Genomic DNA, 25,083 nt, shown 5'->3' with positions numbered 1-25,083 from the left:
CTGAAGCAAATCGAATGGGGTTTTCTGTAAGATGTAGGCAATGACTTTTAGTTTCATACCCTGAATTTGCATTTGGATTGATTCACTATTTTTAAAGATATCATGACGGAGGGTCCCATAATTTTTCTTGGGGACATACGGTATAGGCCTGTGTATGTGTGTGTATGTATATATATATATATATATATATATATATATATATATATATATATATATATATATATATAAATATATAAACATACATAGGCCTATACAAATATGTATTTAATATGTATCTCCTTAAAGGTCCTGTTTACCTTTGGGAACAGTGATTTAGAAAATATTCAAGATATCAAATTTGATGCATATGTGTAGGTCTGTTGTATCACAAAACATCCTACCATATAAAATTTTTGCAATAAAGCCTAAAATATAAGGAGATATCAGTATAACTGTAGACGGTTTAGTCTGGCAACATTTTTATTATAACTATTGTTCACATTTTGTGTATCTAACAATACTTACAATGTAACATTGATTATATGGATTTAATTTTTTACAGTGGTTGTTTCTATCCCAAACTCACATTTTGGAACTATTTTAAAGCACTAATGCTGGGTTTTTGTTTCATCTGCAAATGGTAAATTATGCCTTTAATGTTTTCAACTATGAATCCATTCAATCGTATGCTTTCCATGCTGACATTGCTTAGTACGTGTACACATTTCCCACACACTGTCTCCGTAAAGCTGGTTCCAGAGTTAATACATGTATATTATATAAGTATATATGTATACATATACAACATACTGTTGATGTTTCAAATGGGGAAGACAGGCAAGTATATGAAAAGTTTGAAAATCAGTCTGTCACTCGATCTCAAAATATCCATGAACAAGAATCACTATATTCCTTTTAGCCATTTTCCGTAATGATGTATTCTAACACTAATGTCTTGGGAGAAAATTGAGCAGGTGCTATATGACATATTTTTACTTTTTCAAAACATTTAAAAGTCCTTATCATCAGCAGTTGCATTTGTGTTAACTTTGTTTTCGGGGTTTTTTTTCTTCAGAACTTTATGTGGCAACATATCAGAAACAATGGTGGCCTAAAAGATTGTATAATTATACAACTCCATATTTTTAGTGCCAGAAATAATTGCTAAATGGATCCCGGTGCAGAAAATGAGTTGACATCTTCTATAGATTCTATCTAAAGGGCTCAAATGAAAGATAAATTTACGCCACCTCTGAAGAATTAATGAGGGAAATTTCAAAAAAGAAAGTCTATCATAATGACAATAAAAATCATGTAACTCATGATGCACCAAATCCACTCTACACAGAATGCTCAAGGCTCATATTGAAAAGATACTGCACCAAAAAAGAAAAAAAAAAAAGAAGAAAAGAAAATATGTGGCATCAGAGACCACATTATTTGGTTATTCAGTGCATGTTTCAAATCTTCAATTATTCAGTTTAATTCATTACCATTTTTTTTTCTTCCACAGAACATAGCATAACAAAATCACAAATTATTAACAGTAAATGATTGATGATTGTACAATAAAATTAGAGATGATTAGCCTAATGAATTGAAAGCATGCATGATATATACACAAGTTTCAAACTAAACTTAACTATTTTATCCATTCTCCAAGGAAAACAAAATGAGGTGTCCACTGAAAAGCAGTGCTTGTATACTGTGGGCAGTTCGTGCTACTTATGCAAAAAAGAAAAAAAAAAACTTCCAAAGAAAAGCCATTACTCCAAACATGAAATGTAAAGCATTAAAAACAAAAACAAAAATACAAAATCTTTCAACAGAATTAAATTAAAAAGTGAGTTCAATAGACTAATTCCATGTGAAAATTTCCATTCCTACATCTAGAGTCAGATATCATGAGAAAACAGAAAGTACAATACACACCAAGTTCAAGTTGACAATTCTATTAAAGAGACTAAAAACCAACAGAAAGTCGGATGTTTCATCAAAACCCAGACAACTAAGACGGCAAAGAAATTGGAAGTTTTACAGGAAATGAAAAAGTAAGATATTGTTATTTTGCAAGAGTTTCTTGTTGAGCTTTCATACAAGCCAGAACGAGATTCAATATTTTTGAGAGGATGAGGGGAATACACGTATAAGGTTTGGTTATTACCAAATTATCGACCAAAGACAAAATTAGCTTTTGAATGATGCACAAGCCAATGCCAAAAAAGAGATTGAATAATATCTGGTATTGACATACGCTTGATCACCTAAGCTGAGCTAATTTGCATAATATATGCACCCAATCTACAGTATATCAGAATAATTCCGATTACTCCACAACTCTGTGGTTAAGCGCAATTTCAGTTCATCTGATTTTTACTCCAGATTTAATACTCCATGGAAATTACTGTACACGGGTACCTCTTGCACACACGATAAACACCAAGGAGATTCTGGCCATTGGCCATTGATAGCTGTCTGTGTAGGACCATGGAGCTACCCTCCATGGTAGGACACACACCATACTTCACAACACACACCCCTGGATTACACAACACGTATAAGTACCTTACTATGTTGACACACGATAGATAGAACTGGGTCGACTTTACTAGCTGTGGTGATGTGGTAGTGTGTGCTACTGATTGGATCCACAACCACGGACACTCCGAGTGGCGAGAAGAGAATTCTACGAGTACGAAGACGTCTCCCGGCGGATGCCGAAAATTTTAAATTTTTCTCTACCAATAGGGCTGGAAATATTGTAACGAATCAGTTGTCTCCCCAAAGGGTTTAGATTTTCATTTGTCTAAACTTTATAAAATCTGCGATCGGAGCAACGCCTGTCTGTCTCGTGCGGACTTTGAACGTCGGCATATCGTCGAGCGTGTGGCCCCGAAGTTCTGGCTTGGTGTAGCGTCGCGTATCCGTAGCGTGTAAAATGGATGGAACGGTCACATCACCAGCAGCAGAAAACAATCCACAGAACACGGATGTATTTGACGTTTTACCTGATATGCCGGCTGGTCCTCTGGATTCCTATCGGAGAAATGCATCTTTTAATTGGAAGGCTCTGAAAGTTGTTGTTGAAGGAGAAGAAGCCATTAAGTTTCAGGTATTAACGATTAAGCAATCCGGGGCAATCATAAATCATTTTTTATTCAATAGAAATTAAGAAAAGTACAGGGTCTTGTTACACTCTAGTCTAGATTTATGCACAGGTCCTCATCACAGCCTATTGTATGAAGGAAGCATGTCATATAATTGTACAATATGCCTATGGGTAAGTAATGTATGTTGAAGCAAGTTAGTCAGTCCTCAGGTTAATGATGTATGATGATGACTATCGATCAGAGTCTCTGTATCAGGGATATTAAATGTTAAACTGCAAACTGGATTCTGAATTCATGCATTATCTTAACTAATGTTAAGTGTTAAGCTACGATTTATTCATGAAATGGGACAGTTTTGCTCTTTCATAGAATTTATTTCAAAAGCTGAATCAGTCCATTATTTATAACACTGATGTATCAACATTTCATACTTTTGGGTGTGTGAATTTTTCCTTATTTAGTACAAGGTATGGAAGACCCTTGAGCAAGATCCTTTGTTCCAGCACAGCCCAATACTGCTACCTCTGGACGAGGCTCGGCGCAAGACTTTCCTCTGCACCCGTCGTCTACTGGAGTATGGCTTCCCGGACTCCCTGTCCAGCAATGACATGCGACACTCCTGGTTGACTGAGGCCCTCGTCAGCTATGACAGTGCCGTATCAGCCAAGTTTGGTTTGAACAAAGTGGTGAGCTCATCAATATGTCTGTCCTGTTTCAATGATAATGTAAGACAATGAAACTGAAAGTTAAATCCCCCCATTTACAGTTTGATATGTAGTTCAGTTTGTATAGACTATCTAGGTCTCTAGGTTGTCACTCATTCTCATAGAAAGATAAATCTTTGTCTGTTCAGAAGAATTTAACTGTCTTCCATTTCCAGTTTGATATTTAGTTCAGTTCGTATCTACTTCATGTTGTCACCCATTCTCATTGGTCTGCCCTTTATTGCTCTTATCCCCTTTGGCATTTATTTATTTATTTATTTATTTATTTATTTATTCAGTTTTCTTTACCCAGGGTAGCCCCATCAGTGGTTTAAACACTGTTATCCTAGGGGGCCCTGCAACAGAATGACAAACTATAACAGTTCAACAAACACAAAATAACAAATCAGGGACATTCCTTTTTACATCATAACATCAACACAATATCAATACTCTATATAAATGAAAAAATGCAAAGTTAATCCTTGACGATAGTAATACACAAACTCATGTTATTTGAGAAAAAAAAATAACACCTTAACATTAAACAGGAATATCAAAAATACCCGAATTCTACCCCAAGTGAGATATGTATGCTCTTACGAACGCTTGAAGAGAGGTGGCGTTTCGGACTTCAGCGGGGAGCCGATTCCAAATACATGATGCATAGTGTGAAAACGATTTTTTTCCGGCTTGAGTTTTAACATGTGGAATTATGAGACCATAGAAAAGGCATTCCTTTTCTATTCATGATGTATCCATTCATTGCATCCCCACATCTCACTATTTTGTTCAACATTCTGTGTTAGGTATTCACCCTAGCTAGATGCCATCTTCATCCTTTGGATTCAATTGTAATTTGGGTGAATTAGGTTCCTACATTTTAGTTAGCCTCCTCCCTTCCTTTTATTTGTATTGGTTATTCTCTGAGTTATTTTAAATCCATATGCAAAGATGCAAATGTACTTTTAATGTAAAGTGTGTTCATTGTGGGAAATCTTTGCTGAGGGCAAGTACATAGCCTCAGAAGAAATCAGTGCACCTCAGGACTTCAAATACACAAGACTTGTTTTCTGCCCTGATGCAGCTCTCCTATTTTACAAGGATGATATGGAATAAATGATAGTTATCGTTCTAAATGATAGTGATGATGATTACAAAATGCTGTAAAATGTTATTATTGTGAAAATTTTGCTAACTAGTGTCTTGTTTGTTTGTGTTTTTATATAAAATGCCCTTCTTACTCATTTCAGTTCCCCGAGGGCTTTGCATTAGTTTTCATGTCCCTGGACTGGTCTCTGGAACCAAACTAGCATCTAATGTGCCGGTACTCCTCTCCCTAAAGGAGCATTCCAACTAGGCTTTCACTTTCAGGGTACTGTTTCATGAAAGTTGTCAGTCTCTGACAATCACCATGGTAACAGTCAGTGACCAGAGCATCTCAGCCAATCAAAACCAAGGATTTTACTGAACTTGTCAGAGACTGACAACTTGTCAGCACTGCTGACTAAAATTGATGAAACACCATTCTTGTGTCTGCAACTGTGATAACATTTTAAAACTTTCAACATTGTGCCAATATGTACCCTTTGGGAAGGGAGGACCATTCAGGATAACAATCTCTCCCTCTCCTTCACCCCCCCCCCCCCCCCCCCCCCCCCCCCGTCATCCATCTCTTACTCTCCTCTCCTCCTTTGCTATTAATTCAGATGTTTGGTGAAACTCTGAGAGCCAGTGGTACGGCCAGACATGAGAAGTTTGCTGCACAGTGTGAGAAGCTGGAGGTAAGTTTGTTTGTTTTTGTTTTTTTTTTTCAATTTCAACAGTGAACTGATTTCACAATTTTAGTTTGTATCCATTGGTGAAATGCTTCTGGCATCTTGCAAATGAGCAATGTAGCGATGTGAACTTTTTCTCTAAAAAGTACTGAATCTTTGTTCCCTGTATGGTGTAGTTAATGATTTAAATCTTCTGATAGCAGTAGGCTTGTTTTCTTTTATTTAGGGTGTTTTTTTGTTTGTTTGTTTGTTTGTTTTTTTTTTGGGGGGGGGGGGTGGGGGGGGAGATGAGAGGTTGAATAGTGATAGTGATAATAATTGATACTGGTCATTATATTTCATCAAATGTTAAACTTTCTCAGATTTGAAGGGTAACAGAGGCAGTGCCTCTGGCGTGGTCTTAAGGTCTTTACTTGGAAAAATCTGAATGTCTTTGGACATTTGTTTTTGTTTCACAGTTCGTATTGTGAAGCATTTATTTACTATTTAGCTTTTGATCGCAAAGTGTCACTCCATAATAGTCATGTACAATGTACTACACTGAGACGGAGTGCCTGAAGAATAAGGTAGATTGTGGGGTTTGGCAGTAGCACTTCTAAATATGAATTCTACATTTAGACATGTCTCAAACAATCATAATTCTTATGTATGTGTGGTATCAACAGATGAAATAATAATAAAAAAAAAAAAAACATACAAGGAACAACAAGAATGTAACAATTTTATTGACTTGAAATTGATCAATGTAATGTGTTTTGTTGTTGTTGTTGTTGTTTTGTTTCATTTTCTGTCTTTTTTTTTTCATCCCCATTCCAGGCCATGGGCTGTTTTTCTCTCACCGAACTATCTCACGGAACAAACACAAAGGCCATGCGTACAACAGCGACCTATGACCCCACTACACAGGTACGTATCTAGCAGCACAATCAAACAGTAAACATATGGAAGATACCTGTGATGGTGAACTGTACAAGCTTGCATGAGATAAGAATGGGTATAAAGTTAGGCTTATCAATAGCACACATCAGTGATATAGACAGAATTTCTGTGCACTATAACCACTAAAACCTTGTTCTGCTCTTTTGTGTATAGATATTTTCAAGAGATGGGAATGAACACTTCACACTGAGCAGATTCCATGTTTGCATGATTTTGTTTGCAAGTCAAGTAGAGATTAAGGGCCTTTAACCCTAAAAAGACTGGGGGGGGGGGGCCTAAAAGGCCCCCCCTCGACATTTCGCGCGATTACTCAGCAACACGCAATGCTCTCGCCGCGATGCTCTATGACTTTTTTCTTTCGAGTTTCCCGCACATTTTGACACCAAATTTGTGATGCCCGGGGGTACGGTTCTGAAGTTACATAACTTTTTGTACATGCACGTGAGACCGAAAATGGCTCAAAAATGTGATTTTGTGTACAAAGTCAATACAAATTGAGTTTTATCACATGGTTCATATAAATATGCTTATTTTTACTCTCAATGGCTAAAATCAATTTGTTTTAGTAGTATTATGCTTCAAAAGGGGTCTGCCACAAATTTTGCTGAAAAAAACAACAAAAACAAAACGTCGTAAAAACAAAGAAATACATAAGAAATTCATAAAACAATAAAATAAATAAGAAATTAATTTTGATACCGAATTTTTTTTCAAGTGCATTTGCTAAGAATGCCACAAAGAATATCTAGACCAAAAATGAACACTTTTGGAGCTTTATTTACTGATTTAGATCAAAAAGTCTGATTTCTTGCATAAATTAGCATAATTAATCAAAATAAAATAAAAGAAGACTATTTTGGAAAATTTAAATATACGATCTTGTAGATTACATCGCACACTACCATTGTGCAAATTTCCGCGGTGATCGCGCGATCCACGGCCGAGATCTTAAGGGGGGGCCCTTTAGGCCCCCCCCCCCCCCCCCAGTCTTTCGAGCTACTAAAATAGCCCAGTCTTTTTAGGGTTAAAGGTGATACACTTGAATTGTAAATGCTCAAGATTTTATGAAATGCTTCCTTTGCAGGATGACAAGTTGCATCAACTATTAAATTGCTCATTAAAGTTTACTATGCACAATGCTGCTGTTTTGAATTTCACTAGTGAGTCAGAGTTTTTGCATTGTGAAAAAAGAAATCCAAAGTTTTTGATTCCATGCTACCCCTTTCTATTGTTAAGATATCTGCTAGTAAAGCAGTGAGAGAAGGAGCAAAACTATGACAATAAGGAAACAAAAGTGAGACTCTGCTAACGTAAAATGAAATGTTTAGAAATATGAGTGTATTTCATTTTCAAGATCAAACAGATTTTTCTTTTGCCTATGAATCCTTTATGTGCCCTGGACTGTTTGGTTTATTTCTTGTTTAAGGGCATAATTTACCATTAATTTTGCAGATGAAACAAAAACCTGGCATTAGTTTTTCAAAATAGTTGTAAAATGTGGGTTAGGGATAGAAACAGCCACAGTAAAAATTTGAATCAGTGTTACCGATGTTTAGTATTGTTAATTATACAAAATGTGAACAATAGTTATAATAAGAGCGTTTCCAGACTTGACCGTCTACAGTTATGGTTTATTGAGAAAAACAGGGACATATCCTTATATTTTAGGCTTTATTGCAAAAATTGTATATACTAGTACGATGTTTTGTGATACAACTGACCTACGAAATATGCATCAAATGTGATATCTTGAACATTTTTAAAATCACTGCACCCAAAGTTAAACACGACCTTTGATATCCCAGGACCTTCTCAAGGTCTTTAAGTTCAATCATGTATTGTTATCTGTGCTCTATCTTTAGAGCAAAGTGCATTGAAGTTCACTCCATATTTGTCAAAATGAATAGAAGGTCACACAGTCAAACAGTGTAGTAAAAGGGAACCTCTGGATGATTTTCAGACTTTTACATTTGAACAACTATAAACCAGTTATACTGAGTACAGAGTTTCAGAATTTGTAGTGATTGGGATGAGGAATAGGATTTTTTTGGTAAATATATTATGACTGAATATCTATTCTTTGATAGATATTGGTGATATTTGGCACAGGTATGTTATGTGAGGTACACGTGTACTTGCTTCCTGATATTATATTGAAAAATTCCAGCTTTCTGATTATTTGTATGTGTTTTTGAATACCAGGAATTTGTGCTGAACACACCAGACTTTGAGGCCACCAAAGTGTGGGTGGGAGTCCTGGGGAAGTCTGCCACTCACACCATCGTCTTCGCCCAGCTTTACACCCCCGATGGGGCGTGCCATGGCCTCAATACGTTTGTGGTGCCTGTCAGAGATCCACACACTCTCCAAGCCCTTCCTGGAGTCCTCGTTGGGGACCTTGGGGTAAAACTTGGTACCAATGGACTAGACAATGGGTGAGTGATTGCCACCAAATGTTACAAGATGATGTCGAGAACTATTGTGATATATTTTTTTAAATTTCTGAATATAGCCTAAGGAAAGGGAACAAAGTACTCTCAACCCCAGATTCAGTAAAGCAAGAAATCCACAATCCTGGGACAGGTTTATAAGACTGCCAAGTTTCTACATTATACAAGTATTCAAGAGTCACGGTTCAAAGACAGCACTATTTAAAGAGTGGTCACACCAACATGGGACCCTATTTTACATACGAATGCATGTGCAGTGGCAGATCCAGAGGAGGGTGCACCAGGCGCGCGTCCCCTCTTTATTTTTTGCTAAAACAAAAGAAGAAGAAAAAGGAAAAAATGGGGAGCTCGTGCCCCCTCCCCCCTTTTAATTTTGTAAAGGCGCCTCCCCTTAATGGAATTCCTGGATCTGCCCCTCGTGTGTGTGTACTTTTCTGCTGTGGTTGCCATAGTGGAAGTGTAAAAGTCCAGTTGCTAGCACATGATTGTGTTGATTGTGTTGCAAAGCAGACCCTCAGAAACATTTGCTGACAACTTGTCCGAGAGATATTTAGTGATTTTTCCTTTGCTTAAATTATCTATAACATATAAAAGAATAGTATATATATTTTTTTAATGAATGTTCTCTTGCTTTCGATATTTCTTAAATCCAAGAATGCTGCTTGAAATATTATTATAACTATTGTCTTCATAAATTGACAGGAGCAAGGATCAAATGTTATGTCACCATCCTGGTTAGCAGTGCTTTTTATGTTACCAGGGCTGAAAGTATAATTATTTTTAGTTATATTGCACCCACTCAATAGAGTTATCAAAGTATAGCTTGACAGTTATTAACTTCATGATGCATGCTTGTGAATGCTAACTGATTGGCATGAAACTGAGCACTGCAATGTTTATGCCATTGACCCTCAGATTTGTTGCATTCAGCAATGTTCGTATCCCGAGAGAGAATCTCTTGAATCGGATCGGCGATGTCACGGAGAGTGGCAAGTTTGTCACTACCATTGAGGTTAGAATACAAATCTTTTCAATGATGGCTATTCATTGAACATTGATGATGCCCCAAAGTTTGAAATCAGACTTCACTTGGAACAACACAAATTCTGAAATTAGACAGGTACATTTTAGAAATTGATTGATGTTTATTTTATTATTTTGATGGAATTTCTATTTTCTGTGAAGTGTGATAAAATGTCATGAAGGAAAGAAATGTTTTTATTTGCATTTCTATGTAGGGATACTTGCAAACTAAGAACTACAAATCTGATGTGGTGTTTTGTGTCAGTGAATTCTTTGCATCATCAAATTTAGTTTTTTAGGAACAGTCTGCTGTGAAATGTACTGTGTTGTCACAGGAATATTACAATTTAGTATACTCCAGTAGCATGCATGGAAGAGAAAGGAGATATACACTCAGGGTCTGCAATTCACAGAATTGACTGTATTTCAGCATGGTCTGTCTGCATGAATGAAGTCTGACCATGTAAAATGAAAGATGGTTGAGATCAGTGCTCCAAAGATTTGATCAAAATCTAAAATGATTCAGTAGAAAAACAGGGAAATGGAGAAAGAAAGTTAATAGGATGAAAATGTGTGGTGAAATTGACAAGAAAATGGATTTTCTGAAATGTGTTTGATTCATTCAACAGCATGTCATTTCAAAAGCGTGCACCTCTATATTGAATGGTAATTGCAAGTATCGTCAATGTACTGTATAAGCTGTTGTTTTCACGTACAGATATTTTCGCGAATGAGGAGGTCATGGACATTTTCGGGGGATGTTAGTTTCGTGATGTGACACTGATATAAAGTGCACTATTAGCCTAGTGTATGATGACATTTTCACGTGTTGTTGAATTTGCGGTCCAACCTTGATTCGCAAAATTCGTGAAAATTAAACCCTCGCGATAATAACAGCGTATACAGTATTGCAGATAATGAGTGCCCCTTCTGTCTTAAACAAGGCCTAGAGAGAATTGACATAAGATTGACTGGATGATAATATAGGGAAAATGATTGGTACACAATGCACATGCAATGAATGCTCACTTAGCCCTTTCATTACCATTTTCAACTTGTCTCTGTATCGAATATTAATTGCATTTTGAGTCACGGGACTGAGAGATTTAATTCATTTCACACAAGTATTTTAGCCCTTTGAGGACGAGTCCCAAGTATACTCGGGCAGGTGTCTATGGGAAATGTGTGTTGCAGCAAAATCAGCCCGGCCTCAAAGGGTTGAACTACTCTTGTGCAGAGCATAACTACTAGTGTATAATGAATTACAGACCTTTTCATCAGTCAGTGTGCATAGTCAGAACTTGTAAATGTATTAAGTGCTGCTTCCAGGAAAGATGATTAGTAGGATTGTTTGATGTTTTCTAGGACCCCAAGGAGCGGTTCGCTGCATCCCTGGCGGCCCTGTCTGGTGGCAGGGTAGGTATCACTGCCATGGCCGCTTGCAACCTAAAAATGGCCATCGCCATCGCTGTGAGGTACTCTGCTGCCAGGAGACAGTTTGGACCAACGCCCGATGAAGAGCTCCCTGTGCTGGAATACCAGATGCAGGTCAGGCATCCTGTAGCAATCCGGTGACAATGTTAGATCTCATTTATTACCTCCACCAAGGGAGGAGGTTATGTTTTCATTACCGTTTGTTTGTTGATTTGTTTGTTAGTTTGTTTGTTTGTTAGTTTGTTTGTTTGTTTGTCCGTGTGCGAAATAACTCTAAAAAGTTGTGCACGGACTTGGACGAAACTTACAGGAAAGGTTGAGAATGACACAAGGAACATATGATTAAATTTTGGTAGTAATCTGGAAATTTTTATACATTTTACAAAGAATTTTTGATGTTTGGGCAGGCAGGGTCAATGAACATGGGAGTTCAAGCTGCGCATTTTATAAGTTTTCATACGCGCACTAAAGTGCATGCTCTAGTTTCTGCTAGAGCGAGGCGCGCCGCGTAGCTGAGGGTTTATGACGTAACAAGTAAAGGCTTCTATACTGGGAAATCGGGCGATTTTTCAGCATGCATACGTATGGGTGGAAATCACCGATGTCTATGGAAAAGCAAGATCATTGGTAGAAAATAGCTGCTTTGCAAAGGTCTGCACTGTCAGAGTGCCTTTTTAGTCATAGTCCTGTTTTAATGCATTCTCTTAAGGAATCTTGGTGACAGTAGAAATAAGGTAATGAGATAATACATGATAAGGAAACTGAATAATGAACATTCAAATCTATAAAGGTTGGAAACCATTTCTGTCATAGAAGTATGTTTGTGTTCATTGATGTAGCTGCAATTGATTTAGAATGATGGAGATATCAACATACAGTGATCTATAATTGAGTATTAAAGATAAGATCCCCTTGGTTCATCCCAGTTTGTTTTGTGAAGACAGGTAAAACAACCTCACAATAAATACTAACAAGTTGTTTGTAGCATTAGTTGTTTGTTACCATTCGTCTGTTTCAGAACCCACTACATTTTATGAACAGAGGGTCATTATTCAAATTCATGAAATTCTTCCGTCGAGATGTTTTCATTGCAACTGATTGACAAATTGCCCTACATCGACTTAAATAAGCATCGTATCGTATCATATCTTATCGTATGACATATTTACGTTGATGTAGGACAGTTTGCCGATCAGTTGCAAAAGGGTCATTAGTTGCATCGTGTAACCAAGAAGCGACTAGTACCTGGGAGAAATTGACTCTGAATGCACTAGATATGTCAATATATATTTTGTGCTAAAAAAGAAATAATAATAATTGATCCCCCTCTCATTGGCAGCAATGGAGACTGCTTCCATACATAGCAGCTGCATACGTTGTCCACCGCTTCAGCAGGGACTTGGGGGAGCAGCTCGCTCGTTTCCGCAGCGCCGTGGCAAAAGGAGACAAGAATATCAATGCTGTGAGTACACAGGGTACAGTGTTGATCTCAAGGAAAAGAAGAACACAGGTTCAGTAATGAGAATAGTTATGTAATGAATATAGACGGAATTCTATGGAGATCTTCCTTTTCTCCATATATAGTGCTTAGTAAAGGAAACATAGAAGCATTTTTGCACCATTTAGCTGCATTAACGTCACAGCTTTTGCATGGCTTTAGTACAGGAAAACAGTTGTAGCTTTGTTTATCAATGACTCTCTAGTTTCTTGTATTCAGTTCTGAATGGTCATTATGAAATTGTATGTGGTTTTGTGATAGAAAGTGATGTGCAATGACCAAAGCCGTGGACAGATTTCTGAGAATGAGTTATTTGTTGATGTTTCTGTACTTTTCTTAATTTCGTTGACATTCGTGTGTCCCATATTTATTTATTTTTTTTAATGTATGACTCAACATGATTCATGATTGCATTCATGTCTCAAAGTGCAGCATTTGGAGATTATAATAAAAAATTAAAAAAACACAATATGAGGTCTGTAAATACTGCTACACGAAAAACTACTGGTGTGTCTATGTTAAAGAAAGAAGATGCAAGTGACTGCTTGGCTATTCATTTACTTTAGTCAGCCTGCGTATCATGAACTGAGGACCAGACAGGTTCTGACACACAACAGTCTTTGGAGTGAACACCCTTTTGCACTGAGCTCGCTGTAATTTGCTGATTTTAAATTCAAATGTTTGAAATCAGCAGTATAAGAAAGTAAATGGCTGAAGACACATTATCTAAAAATTCAGTCTTATCGCTATGATAATGTTCTCTAATATTTGTTGACATAGCCAGTAACAGTTTCTTTTCATTTATTTTCATATGTGTGCACAGTGGAGTCTTGTAAAGAGGCCAGATTTAAGAAACCCATCTTTTATTCAAGTTGAAGTTCCTGTCTCTTGATATGTTTTTTGTTTTGTTTTGTTTTTTATACCCTGAGATAACAAGGTTATTATGGTTTTTATATGTCTTTGTTAAATGACAAAGTTCCCCTGTTTCATTGTGTGTGTAATAGCTTGAAGTTGGCAAGGAGATACATGTGCTGAGTTCTGCCAGCAAACCTATGAGCAGCTGGTTAGCCAGGGACTGTATCCAGGAGTGTAGGGAGGCCTGCGGGGGTCATGGCTACCTCTGGGGTGAGTCTGATGGAACTTGTTAGGGACTCCTTAGTTACATAGTGGCCAAAGTAGTTTCATGGTGGATGTGTAAAAAAGATTTTTTTTTTTTTTTAATGCTTTGACTGTACTGTAGTCATTGCTCTGTAAGATTTTGTCTGAAATGTTAATTATGTTTACTTACTTTTCCTCCTTAGTGCTCTGGAGTTTAAAATTTTCTTGTTGGGCAAGACATCATTGATGGTTTCCATGCCATCTTGTCAGTGGTTCATGCAGTGTCTCACTTATCGGATTTCTTTACATTCAGTACAAGGGTGATAGAACTTTAGTAGAAAGGGAATTTTTAGTTCAAATTCTGATTTTTATAGTGGAAACACAACTTTGTAAACAGCATATCCCGTGCTCAAATTTTGCATACATTTGTACAGTGCATGTTACATAGTCATCCTTGGACAAAATGTATTTCAATACCCACTCTGTCCCACATACAGGATGTATGTGTGTGAATGGGAACCTGGCAATGCTGGGGTAATGATAGAGAAAGGGCCCTCTGGAACAGCAATGCTAACACCAGAGGCTACCCTGGATGAATGAAACTAACAACAAATTTTTGGTTCTTTTTTTAATCAGTAGTAACTACAGGGTGCTGCCATTACAACAAACACAGTCATAGATAAAAATTTTTTACAACAAAGTAATTCAGGTCCCCAAAATATCATATTTATGTATCATATACTTGTTTATACTCTGTTCGTTTGGCTAAAATGAAATTTTGATATAACATGAGAACCAAAGAAAACTGCTGGTCCCAAGAACTTCATTTTTAATAGGAGTTGCCTGTATTTTGATTCTTTTGCACTCTGCAGTAAACAGATTTGGTGTCCTGAGGGATGATAACGATCCGAATTGTACGTATGAGGGCGACAACAACGTCCTACTTCAGCAGACAAGCAACTATCTCCTGGCTATGGCTCTCAGGCTACAGAAGGGTGAGGAGGAGTCTGTTCTGCTACCAGCAGAGTGACAGCTGGGTGCTATTTCTTGTTTGTTGGGGTCTCTGAAAATGTCTGTATACAGTAGTTAATATAGGCCTATCTTCTGCCTTTGCCAAGAAGATAGATCCTTATAGAATATACATCACTTGTAATGTTTGTTTACCAGGGCACGTTTTTCAAGGCTGTGGTGGTGGTCCGCAGTTGTAGCATAATTTGATTTTGTGCAAGCATACCAATCCAAAAGATTTGCCTTGTCATTTTAACCCAGTTCAGTTGTCAGGGGGTAATTTGTTTTATGCTCAAATGCTCAACTACGTGTACTCTATAGATACCAGAACAGTATTTTCAGCCATAAGGTCAAGTGTCAGCAAGAATTGGTCTCCTTGTAGTCTCTGTCTTTGTCACCAACTTTCATTTTTCCAGTATGTTCACTGCATTGTGAGTGTTCATTCTCCAGTGCATGGTTACTGGATTGTAAAATACATAACATGAACTTGATTGATTGATTGATTGATTGATTGATTGATTGATTGATTGATTGATTGATTGATTGATTGATTGATTGATTGATTGATTGATTGATTGATTGATTGATTGATTGATTGATTGATTGATTGATTGATTGATTGATTGATTGATTGATTGATTGATTGATTGATTGATTGATTGATTGATTGATTGATTGATTGATTGATTGATTGATTGATTGATCGATCGATCGATCGATTGATTGATTTTTCAGATTTCAACAGAATAAAAACAGAGGTATCATTGCAAGGTATACATTCTACATATATAACATGAAGAAATGTAACAGTGTTACAACTTTCGACATGAGTACAGTACGTGACTGCAAAAAAGTGTAGAAATATAAAGGCAATATTAAGAAGCTCCAAGAAATTGACAATGAATCATCCAACTACACTTTTTGATGTGAAGAGAAGATGAAACTAAATTTCTGGAACTTTCACTACCCCAGTATGTTTTATGGATTTTGAAGTACTAAAGATAAATTTCTGCTCACAGGAAAGAAGGTGACATCCCCGATGGGGTCTGTGGACTTCCTGAACTCCATTGACTTGATCGCTTGCCAAAGATTTCTCCCAGATGCCGATGTGAGGAATCCAAAAGGTGGGTTATTCTCTGTGCATATTTTTTTTTTCTTTGTTGTAGTAGGATAGAAAAAAATATATATATTGCAGGCTCTCATTGGCTGTTTCATGATAGAGTGCATCGATTCATAGATCAGTTGTAATATTGAAGCTGTCTTTTGAAGGTACTTAAAGTATAAAACTCATTTGGTATTAGCTCCTTTCCTGGTAAGATGCACAGATACGATACAGATTTTTGAGAGGGGAGAAAAGTATATGAAATATCTCTCTCTCATCTTGCCTTTTCAGTTAGTAACAAATTTGCAAAGTATAAGGAACTTTCTTGTTGCCTAGTATATAACAAGAGATTTTCTTTATACTGTATACGACAATTGCGTGCCATTTCTCATCTGAATTATAGAGAGATCCAGAAAAGTGATGGCCAGATAAGTAAAGTCGGACTGCATTGGTGTTTTATCATGTGTGGAATTACTGAAATCTTCATTGTTCTGTTAGTGTGACTTGAAAGTTTGTTTTATTTAAAGTCAGTTATGGCGTAGGAAAGAGTTTCCCTTTAAACTATGAAGTTTCATTTTTCCCTGTCATATATTGTCTATGTCCCCAGTTATCATGGATGCCTACCAGTGGCTGGTGGTCTACCTACTGAGGGAGAGTGGGCAGAAGTTCCAAAAGCAGCTCATGGATGGAAATGATATGTTCACTGCTAGAAATGAAAGCCAAGTTTTCCACTGCCGCACATTGGCTATCGCCTTCATAGAGGTACCTCAGGCCTTTGTTTATGCCTAAATGTATCATTTCTCTCAATATTTCTACCAAGATATGATAATTCTGACAATATGTTTGTACCAAGATATAGTACTTCTGTCAATATATTTCAACTGAGATATATAATTTCTGTCATTACATTTCTACCAAGATATATGTGACCCGCCACAACGAAAGGATCCGAAAGTCACTGACAGCTGAGCCAAGAAAATTGAGTTTGAAGTCAGATCATCAAAATCGGTCAAAACCATTGAGTTTCTGTTGTTGGCATGATGTTGTTCTCTAATGTTTCATCTATCATCTGCCAAAATTTCTAAACTAAATGATCAAAGGAAAGGCAAGCAATTAGCATTTTTCTGGGCCATGATTTTCCAACTCACTGTCAACAAAACAGAAATGTGTCTGAAGATTTTGATTTAGCGCTGCAGATAGACTCCGCCCCTAGCAACGAGGGAGTCGATATGTTTCTACCGAGATGTATTACTTCTTTCAGTATATTTCTACAAAGATATATCGTTTCTGTCCATGAGTTGCTACCAAGATATGTTACTGCTGTCGATATATTTCTACCAAGATATATTACTTCTGTCAATATATTTCTACTAACTGAAAGATATATCTTTTCTGTCATTACATTTCTGCCAAGATATATCATTTCTGTCAATATGCTTGAACTGTTTCTGCCAAAATATGTTGCTTCTCTCACTATCTTTCTACCAAGATATAGCACTTCTGTCAATGTGTTTCTATTGAGATACTAAGATGTATCATTTCTATCAGTATGTTTGTGACGACCTCGCTCGTGCTCCAAGACAGTGGAAATGACAATGTCTATTCTCCTCTCTGTGCTGTTTGTCTCTTTCTCCGACCGTTGCAGCTGACGTTCTTGTCTCGCTTTGCGGACTTCATCAGGACCAGCGATCTGCTCCCTGAGCAGGTGACAGTTCTGACCAAGCTCTGTAGTCTCTATGGTCTTTGGAGGCTGGAGAAGCACATGGCTACTCTTTACCAAGGTGTGTTCATTTACTGTCAGGGGTTAAATTTTGCAATAGATATTTTAACAAATTGCTGCTCATCAAACATTTTTGCATGTTGTTAATTTTGCGGTCTGGTAATCATTACTTCGTTTTTCAAGAAATTGATGAGAATAAGTTATGAACGACAATACAAGTACCGAATGGTTTTACTCGGTGATTCCCTGTGTATAGACAAATAGTGTGTTCTGTATTCAAAGTGATATCCTGGTGTGCTTTTATTCCTTATAGCTGCATCATGACTTAAGCAGCTGCGTGCAAGTTAAAGGACAAGTCCACCTTCATATGCATGTGACAATCGGACAATCCGTTCAAAAGTTATGAACTTCTAAAGTATCTGCACAGTCACTGCTGGATGAGAAGACTACTACAGTGTGTGATGTCACATGCGCACAACAATAAAAGGAAAATGAAAAGAGAATTTCACAAAACTTTACTTTTTAAATAAAGTGCGCATTTCTTCGACTTGTTACTGATGTATGTTAAGGGTAATATTATTCCCCCTGCCTTCTGAAAGAGAGAAGTCGAGTGTTCTTTTGTTACGCGAGAAAAATGGAAATATGTTAAATTTTTCTTTATTCTTTCTTTAAATGGTTGTACACATGTGACATCACAAGCTATAGTAGTCTTCTCATCCAGCCGTGATTGAGCAGAAACTTTAAAAATTCATAACTTTTGAACAGACTGTCCGATTTTCCTCAAACTCTCATTGATGTGTTCTACTAATATTGCTGCATTCACTCAACCCACATTTCTATGAAGGTGGACTTGTCCTTAAAGATACAGTTGTACCTATGATAAGTGCCTAAGTGCATAAGGGGTCAAACTTGGACCATCGCCTCTAAAGGAGACCTCCGGATGATTTTTCAGACTTTTATATTTGAACAACTATAAATTAGGCATACTGACTACAGAGTTTCAGAATTAATAGCGACTGGGATGAGAGAACATTTTCAAAATTTATCCGGTATAACAAATTGCAATGAACAAGGATGATGACATGGCAGCCTCATCATAAGAATGCTTGAGTTGGGGCTCAAGGAAGCAGAACAAAAGAAGAAAGCATGTATAGATTCTACACAGGTGAACTTACAAAGCAAGCAGTATTGTAGTGGAATTACTCTGCTACATTTCTGAAATATGTGAGGCTCTATGTCATCATCACTGTTCAATGTAATTTGTTTTAAGATTTTTCAAAGTATTGATTTCTCTGCTCAAGGACCACAATCAATCCCACAAATCTGTACGTGGAGCATGTTGATTTATGTACTACGTGATGTGAAATTATGAAAATTGTCTGGAATGCCCCTTTAATTTTCCCAGTTGTAACCTGCTCTCAAGTAACCCTTTCTGTACCAGGTTCTGTGGAAAGTGTGTAGAATTCAATGGGGTTTTCTGTGCCAACTGGCACTCAAAATAGTCATCTCACAGACTTCCTCGTTTGTAATGACTGCCCGGTACGTTATTTTTGTGGAACTCATGCAAGGCCAGATCATACACTAACCAAAGTACTATATACGGCGAATATTTCGCGAGGTTTTTATTTTCGCGAATTTCGCGAGTCAGGTGCTATTCGCGAAATTAAAGACGCGCAAAAATGTTGACTCTGATCCCGATATGAATGTGACATATGCGGGTACACTTCTCCGTTCAGTACACGACTTCACGATCGCGAATTTAACCACTCGCGAAATCGTCGGGAGTTCCCAATTCACGAAAATTTAGAATCGCGAAATATATGGAGTATACAGTATTCCTCTCATCCCATGGGTCTTTTACTCACAGGGGGGTACATTTCTGGGCCGCAGCCCGCCCACTCAATCCGGGACGGAATCCTCGCTCTGTGCAAGGATCTCAAGAACGAGGCAGTGGCGCTCGTTGATGTGCTGGCCCCGCCCGATTTCATCCTCAACTCCCCCATTGGATGTGCAGATGGAGAGGTAATATGAGATCAAATAATGAAGTTGCTGGGCAACAGTTATCTTATTGTTCTCTGTAGTTATCTCATACTTTTTATAACCACAGAGCTTTTGATACATATTACAAGCCATGCTGTGTAGTTTTCCTCCATTTTCAACAGGATTTAGTAAATATCATACAACTTGACTTCACAGCCTATCATGTGATTATATGCGAAATATGTATATTTCTTTATCTGGCGTGATACGTTTTGTACATTTACATTCTGTGTTTGAAAATGGAAACTTGAAGCCTTCGTAGAGTTGTAGTCTTCATTATATAAGTATGGTTGTGGGCTCTTGTAGATTGACTGATCATTTGATAATTGTATATTTTACTAAAGTACCAGGGTAATAATGCTTTCATTTCAGTCCAAGGATATAATTTAGTCCCTACTGTCATCTTAAGGTGCGTTTATCTAAAAATGTTCTAAGGCAGCATCCCGATCCGAAACATATTTGAGGCATTTTTGGGTTGTAGAGAAATGCAACCATGTTTTCAAACACACTGAGAAACGCCAATTTGAAATGCCATTCAAAGGGTTTTTTGAAACGCATTCGAGACCACAGCCTCTCTGTGATAGTATATAAACGCATTGCCGTTTTGAAACACATTTGTATCTCAGAGCTGGCAAGGCCAATTTCCATTACAACCTGCGGGTTACAACACGGGCCTCAGTTGACCTCCGCTTCCACGGTCACACTGCGCAAAGCAGCTGCACAGTGATAACACTCACAATATGATGATGGTTAGATAGACGCAGCACCCTGAGAATGGCATTTCAAACCACATTAGCAAATACCACTCTAGAAGCATTTCGAAACGTGATCCTTTCTTTGTCTTAGATAATTGCAGCTCCCCTAAAGATGTCATTTGAAGCTGTCAAAAGTGCTGATGAAAAGTTTTTTTTTGTATCATTATTACGAGAAAAAAAAATTTTATAAATGGTCCAAATTTACTACTGGTATTTGAAAAACACACACACACACACATTTTTACATCTTAATCAAGTACTGCAAAACTATGTACCAAAGAAATGTTTGATTTGCTTTGGTAGCAGCAAGGCAACAACAAATCAGTGTTGTGAAGCTAAGCTGTTGCCATGGTAATTGCAAGTTACAAAACTGAGAGTGATTGCAATGTTCTCTGCGAAAGAACTCCCATTGTCTCCCCTTTTGGTGCAGTGGATGACAGAAGTGAAACAACATTTCTTTTAATTAGTGTTCCTTAATATGAGAGTGATAATTTCTGACGCTTTCACCCACAGATCTACAAGCGGCTGTACAATGCCATCCTCCAGACCCCGGAATGCCTGCAGCGACCTGATTGGTGGAAGGAGTTCCTCGACAAGCCTGTGATTGGCTCGCTAGCCCCAGCCAAGCTATGATTGACATTGAGCTACAAGCCTGCAATCAAGGAGGTTTCATAGCTGGAGTTCCAACTGGCTGTAATTATTCAAACTATTGATGTACAAAAGAATTCCACAGGTGCATTTGTGCCTTTGATGATCGATGTTCGATGTCGCTGTCTTGTTGAGCAATCTGGGGGATGTTTCATAAAGCTGTTTGTAAAGTTACGAACAACTTACGAGCGACTGGTGATCAGTTCTTGTGCTGAATTATGGAAATTCTGATAAGTATGGCACATCAGAACTGATCACCAGTCGCTCGTAAGTTGTTCGTAACTTTACGAACAGCTTTATGAAACAGGGCCCAGAAGATTAATTTTGAACGTAAACATAATGTTTACTATATTTTGCATGTTTATTTATTGAACGAAATGAAATGTCACTTCATGATAAAGCATATAAAACAAAAGTCAATCTCGTCCAGGAATTTGTGCAAAAGTGTAAATCAGAGCTGTATCATGTGAAAGTGTTATACACCTTACCATACTGGAAACCGGTTTTATCACTTTCCCATTTAATTCCCACAAATAAAACTGATATGAAATAATTTTCAAGTATTATTCTTTATAGGTACATATATCTATCAGTGAGTTGGCTCAGTCGGTAACACTTCTGCTTCACGATCCTAAGGGCCCGGGTTGGAACCCAATTCTGGACTGAGCAATGTTGTGTGCAATCATACCGTCCCCTCTATCAAGAGGCAAAACACTCTGTCCCTCAGGTAGGACATGAAATGGAGGTCCCGTGTATGAGAGAGTAACAACTTATGCACGTGAAAGATCCCACTTCATTTATTCATCGCAAAGAGCAAGGTGTTTAACTCGGTGAAGTGGTCCCACCTCACATTCAACTGGACCCCATGGAAGACCAGCTTAACGTAGCTGAATATGGGCTATCCAGCCATCTTCTCAGATAGTAATGAACAAACAAACAAACAAACAAACAAACAGTATATCAAATTTGTGCCTGAGCATGCCCAGTCAAGTAATTTTCATTTTTATTTCACCATTTTTTGCCCAATTTCTATTCTCTCATCCCCGTGTCCTTTGCCATTGTATATCACCCATCTTTTATAAGAAGGGATAGCGAAAAGTAATTACCATCACAAAGACATATCTTCCGTAGAATGTGGCTGGTGATTATGCAATGAAACATGAGTCAATTGTCTTCCTATCTGCGCGGCAGATCCAGTTTGGTACATGCTTCAAATGTATTTTGGACTGGCGGCATCGAACATCTAGCAAAGGAAATCAGATGGTTGTGACTCCATCCTCTTAAACCTGCAATCAAAATCATACAAGAGTCTGCAGTAGTGCAGTCATCGTGATGCAATGCATATTGTATAATTTATATTAAGGCCTTTTTTTATGCCTCTGCCACGAAGTGGTGCCGGAGGCATTATGTTTTCGGGTTGTCCGTCCGTCCATACGTCCGTCCATACGTCCGTCCGTCCGTCCGTCCGCTTTCGTTTACGCGATAACTTGAGTAATATTTACTGGAATTTTACCAAACTTGGTCCAAGTATGAAGTATGATGGGGCAATTATTTGATTAGATTTTGGGTGAAATCGGCTAAAGGTCAAGGTCAAATCATGAAATTGTATCCGTTTACGCGATAACTCAAGACTGGATGGAGCAAATTTCACCAAACTTTGTTGGAAGATGATGTATGATGGGACAATTACTTGATTAGTTTTTCAGTGAAATCGGACAGAGGTCAAAGGTTAAAGATCAAGGTCAAATCCTAAAATTTATCTGTTTACGTGATAACTCAAAACTGGATGAAGCAGCTTTCACCAAACTTGGTCCAAGGATGATGTATGATGGGACAATTAGTTGAGTAGATTTAAGTGACATTGGCAAGAGGTCAAAGGTCAAAAGGTCAAGGTCAAATGCTACAAATGTTGCAATTTCCCCCATATCTATGCAATACCCGAAGGTATTTTCTTGAAACTTGGTGTGGACATGTACTACTGCGTAAAGATTCTCCAGAGAGAATTTCATGTCATAAGGTCAAAGGTCAAAAGGTCAAAGGTTAGGTGAAAATGTTGCAATATTACTTTTCTCGCAAATGGTTCAATGTATCTTCGTGGAACTTGGTACATATGCATGTACTGTCTGGCAGGGATTATCTAGGGAATTTAGGGGTCATGGGTCAATAGTCAGGGGTCAAAGGTCAAGGTCAACTCCTCAAAATTGTACTATTTCCCTCATATACTTAATACTAGTTTATGCAATGCTTGCATTATTAGTTTCAAAACTTAATACATGCATTACCTAATGGAGATTCTGCGGGAAATTTCCAGCCAGAAGGTCAAAGGTTAAGGGTCAAAGGCCAGGTTTCAATGCCCCCCCCCCCCAAAAAAAAAAAAAAAAATCTATTTTGTACCGTCATCACACTCTTTCTTCGTACCTTGGAAATTACTCAATGCATAAACTTCCCAAAAATTCCCCAAATATCTGTACCTGCACTCTTAGAAAATTATAGCAAACCCAGTTCAAAACATTTCTGACAAACCTGTCATTTCAATATTTTGCCAGTTATGTGAAACTGTCATGGATCACACATTGTGAAGACATTGTACTATACGCCTATTGGGAGAATCATGCATTATGGTGGAGGCATCAGTCGCCATAGCGACATTTCTAGTTTTCGGATGGGGGGGGGGGGTGGTGGAAGGGGGTTACAATGGCTCACTTTATAATCTTGCCGCCAATGTAGGGTAGGTGTGTTATGACTCAGCATAACTTGCATGTTTCTGTGATATTAATGTGACTTACAAAAGACATGTATATTGTAAAGGGAACATGCAAGTTATGCTCAGTCTCTTGGAGGGTGCATTCCAATGTCTTTTGTTAATCATATTAGTACTTTAATGATTGCCAGATGAGGTCACAACCAGAATCTTGGTTTGGAAAGGTTCTTCTTTTTTTTTTCTTTTCTTTTTTTGTTGGCATATCCAAGTAATCTGAAGAAAAATAGAAGAACAATTATTTAAAAATGTATGGATTGTTTCTAGATATTTGTTTCACTGCAAAAGTGATGTTGAGGGTATCATGAATCAAGCAGCTGAACAGAACTTAGCCAGACCTTCTTGTGAATCTATTTTTCATCCATGGCAGTTTGTACCTTTTTTTTTTTTCGTGTCTTTCTTTGTGGTTAAACTATCACCGTCATCTCCAAAGCAAGGCTCTTCATTGCAGGGAGACCGTCACCACCATGGCATCTCTTTCCCATGTAGTTGTGTTAAGGTCTACAACTCCTGGGCCGTGGTCTCACTGAGACATCATATTCATCATCAGCACGGCACTGATGTTGAATATGCTATCTCACCCCTTTGGCTTTTTTTTTTTAAATCCTTGTCTGCTAGGTTTGGCTGCTCATCAGCCTTGGTGTGTGGTTTAGCATTCAAGTGACAGGTGGAAAAAGGAGTTTTTACTGCATCATCTGTTGAAATGATTGCTAAGTTCATTAAGCATCTCATGATGCTCCATAAATAGTTCCCGTATTACTTCACTGTTTGCTCCTAAAACAAAAAAAAAAACAAAAAAAAAACAAAACCAAAAACAAAAACAAAACAAAAAACTTTGAACAAATGATGAAGATACCTTCCTTTTTTGTTTTGAAGTCAGGAAGGAACGATTAATTTTGGGGTCATGAGGTTAAAGATATCGTAAAGGGCATAAAATAAGCTTAAAGGGATCGTACAGTTTTGGTTGAGACCTAATTTCAGGTTCTTAACATTTTTTTTGGTGAGATAATGAGAAAACTCTTATGAAATATGAAAGAGC

At 37.6% G+C, this 25,083-nt stretch overlaps 1 protein-coding gene across 1 annotated transcript; it reads left to right on the top strand.

Annotated features, from left to right (window-relative positions):
• Nucleotides 1-2,709: 2,709 nt before the first annotated feature.
• LOC140226755 (peroxisomal acyl-coenzyme A oxidase 3-like) lies at nucleotides 2,710-21,416 on the top strand. Its single transcript, XM_072307185.1, has 15 exons — nucleotides 2,710-3,091; nucleotides 3,551-3,775; nucleotides 5,503-5,577; nucleotides 6,388-6,477; nucleotides 8,713-8,945; nucleotides 9,876-9,972; nucleotides 11,349-11,531; nucleotides 12,757-12,879; nucleotides 13,920-14,040; nucleotides 14,886-15,008; nucleotides 16,041-16,145; nucleotides 16,731-16,885; nucleotides 17,769-17,904; nucleotides 19,711-19,865; nucleotides 21,152-21,416. Exons 1-15 carry the CDS (start codon nucleotides 2,918-2,920, stop codon nucleotides 21,269-21,271), a joined length of 2,115 nt encoding a protein of 704 aa, XP_072163286.1. The 5' UTR covers nucleotides 2,710-2,917; the 3' UTR covers nucleotides 21,272-21,416.
• The last annotated feature ends 3,667 nt before the right edge of the window (nucleotides 21,417-25,083 follow it).

Source organism: Diadema setosum, chromosome 4 (genome assembly GCF_964275005.1).
Source record: "Diadema setosum chromosome 4, eeDiaSeto1, whole genome shotgun sequence".
Classification (NCBI taxonomy): domain Eukaryota; kingdom Metazoa; phylum Echinodermata; class Echinoidea; order Diadematoida; family Diadematidae; genus Diadema; species Diadema setosum.
This window is presented reverse-complemented; position numbering and strand designations above follow the sequence as displayed.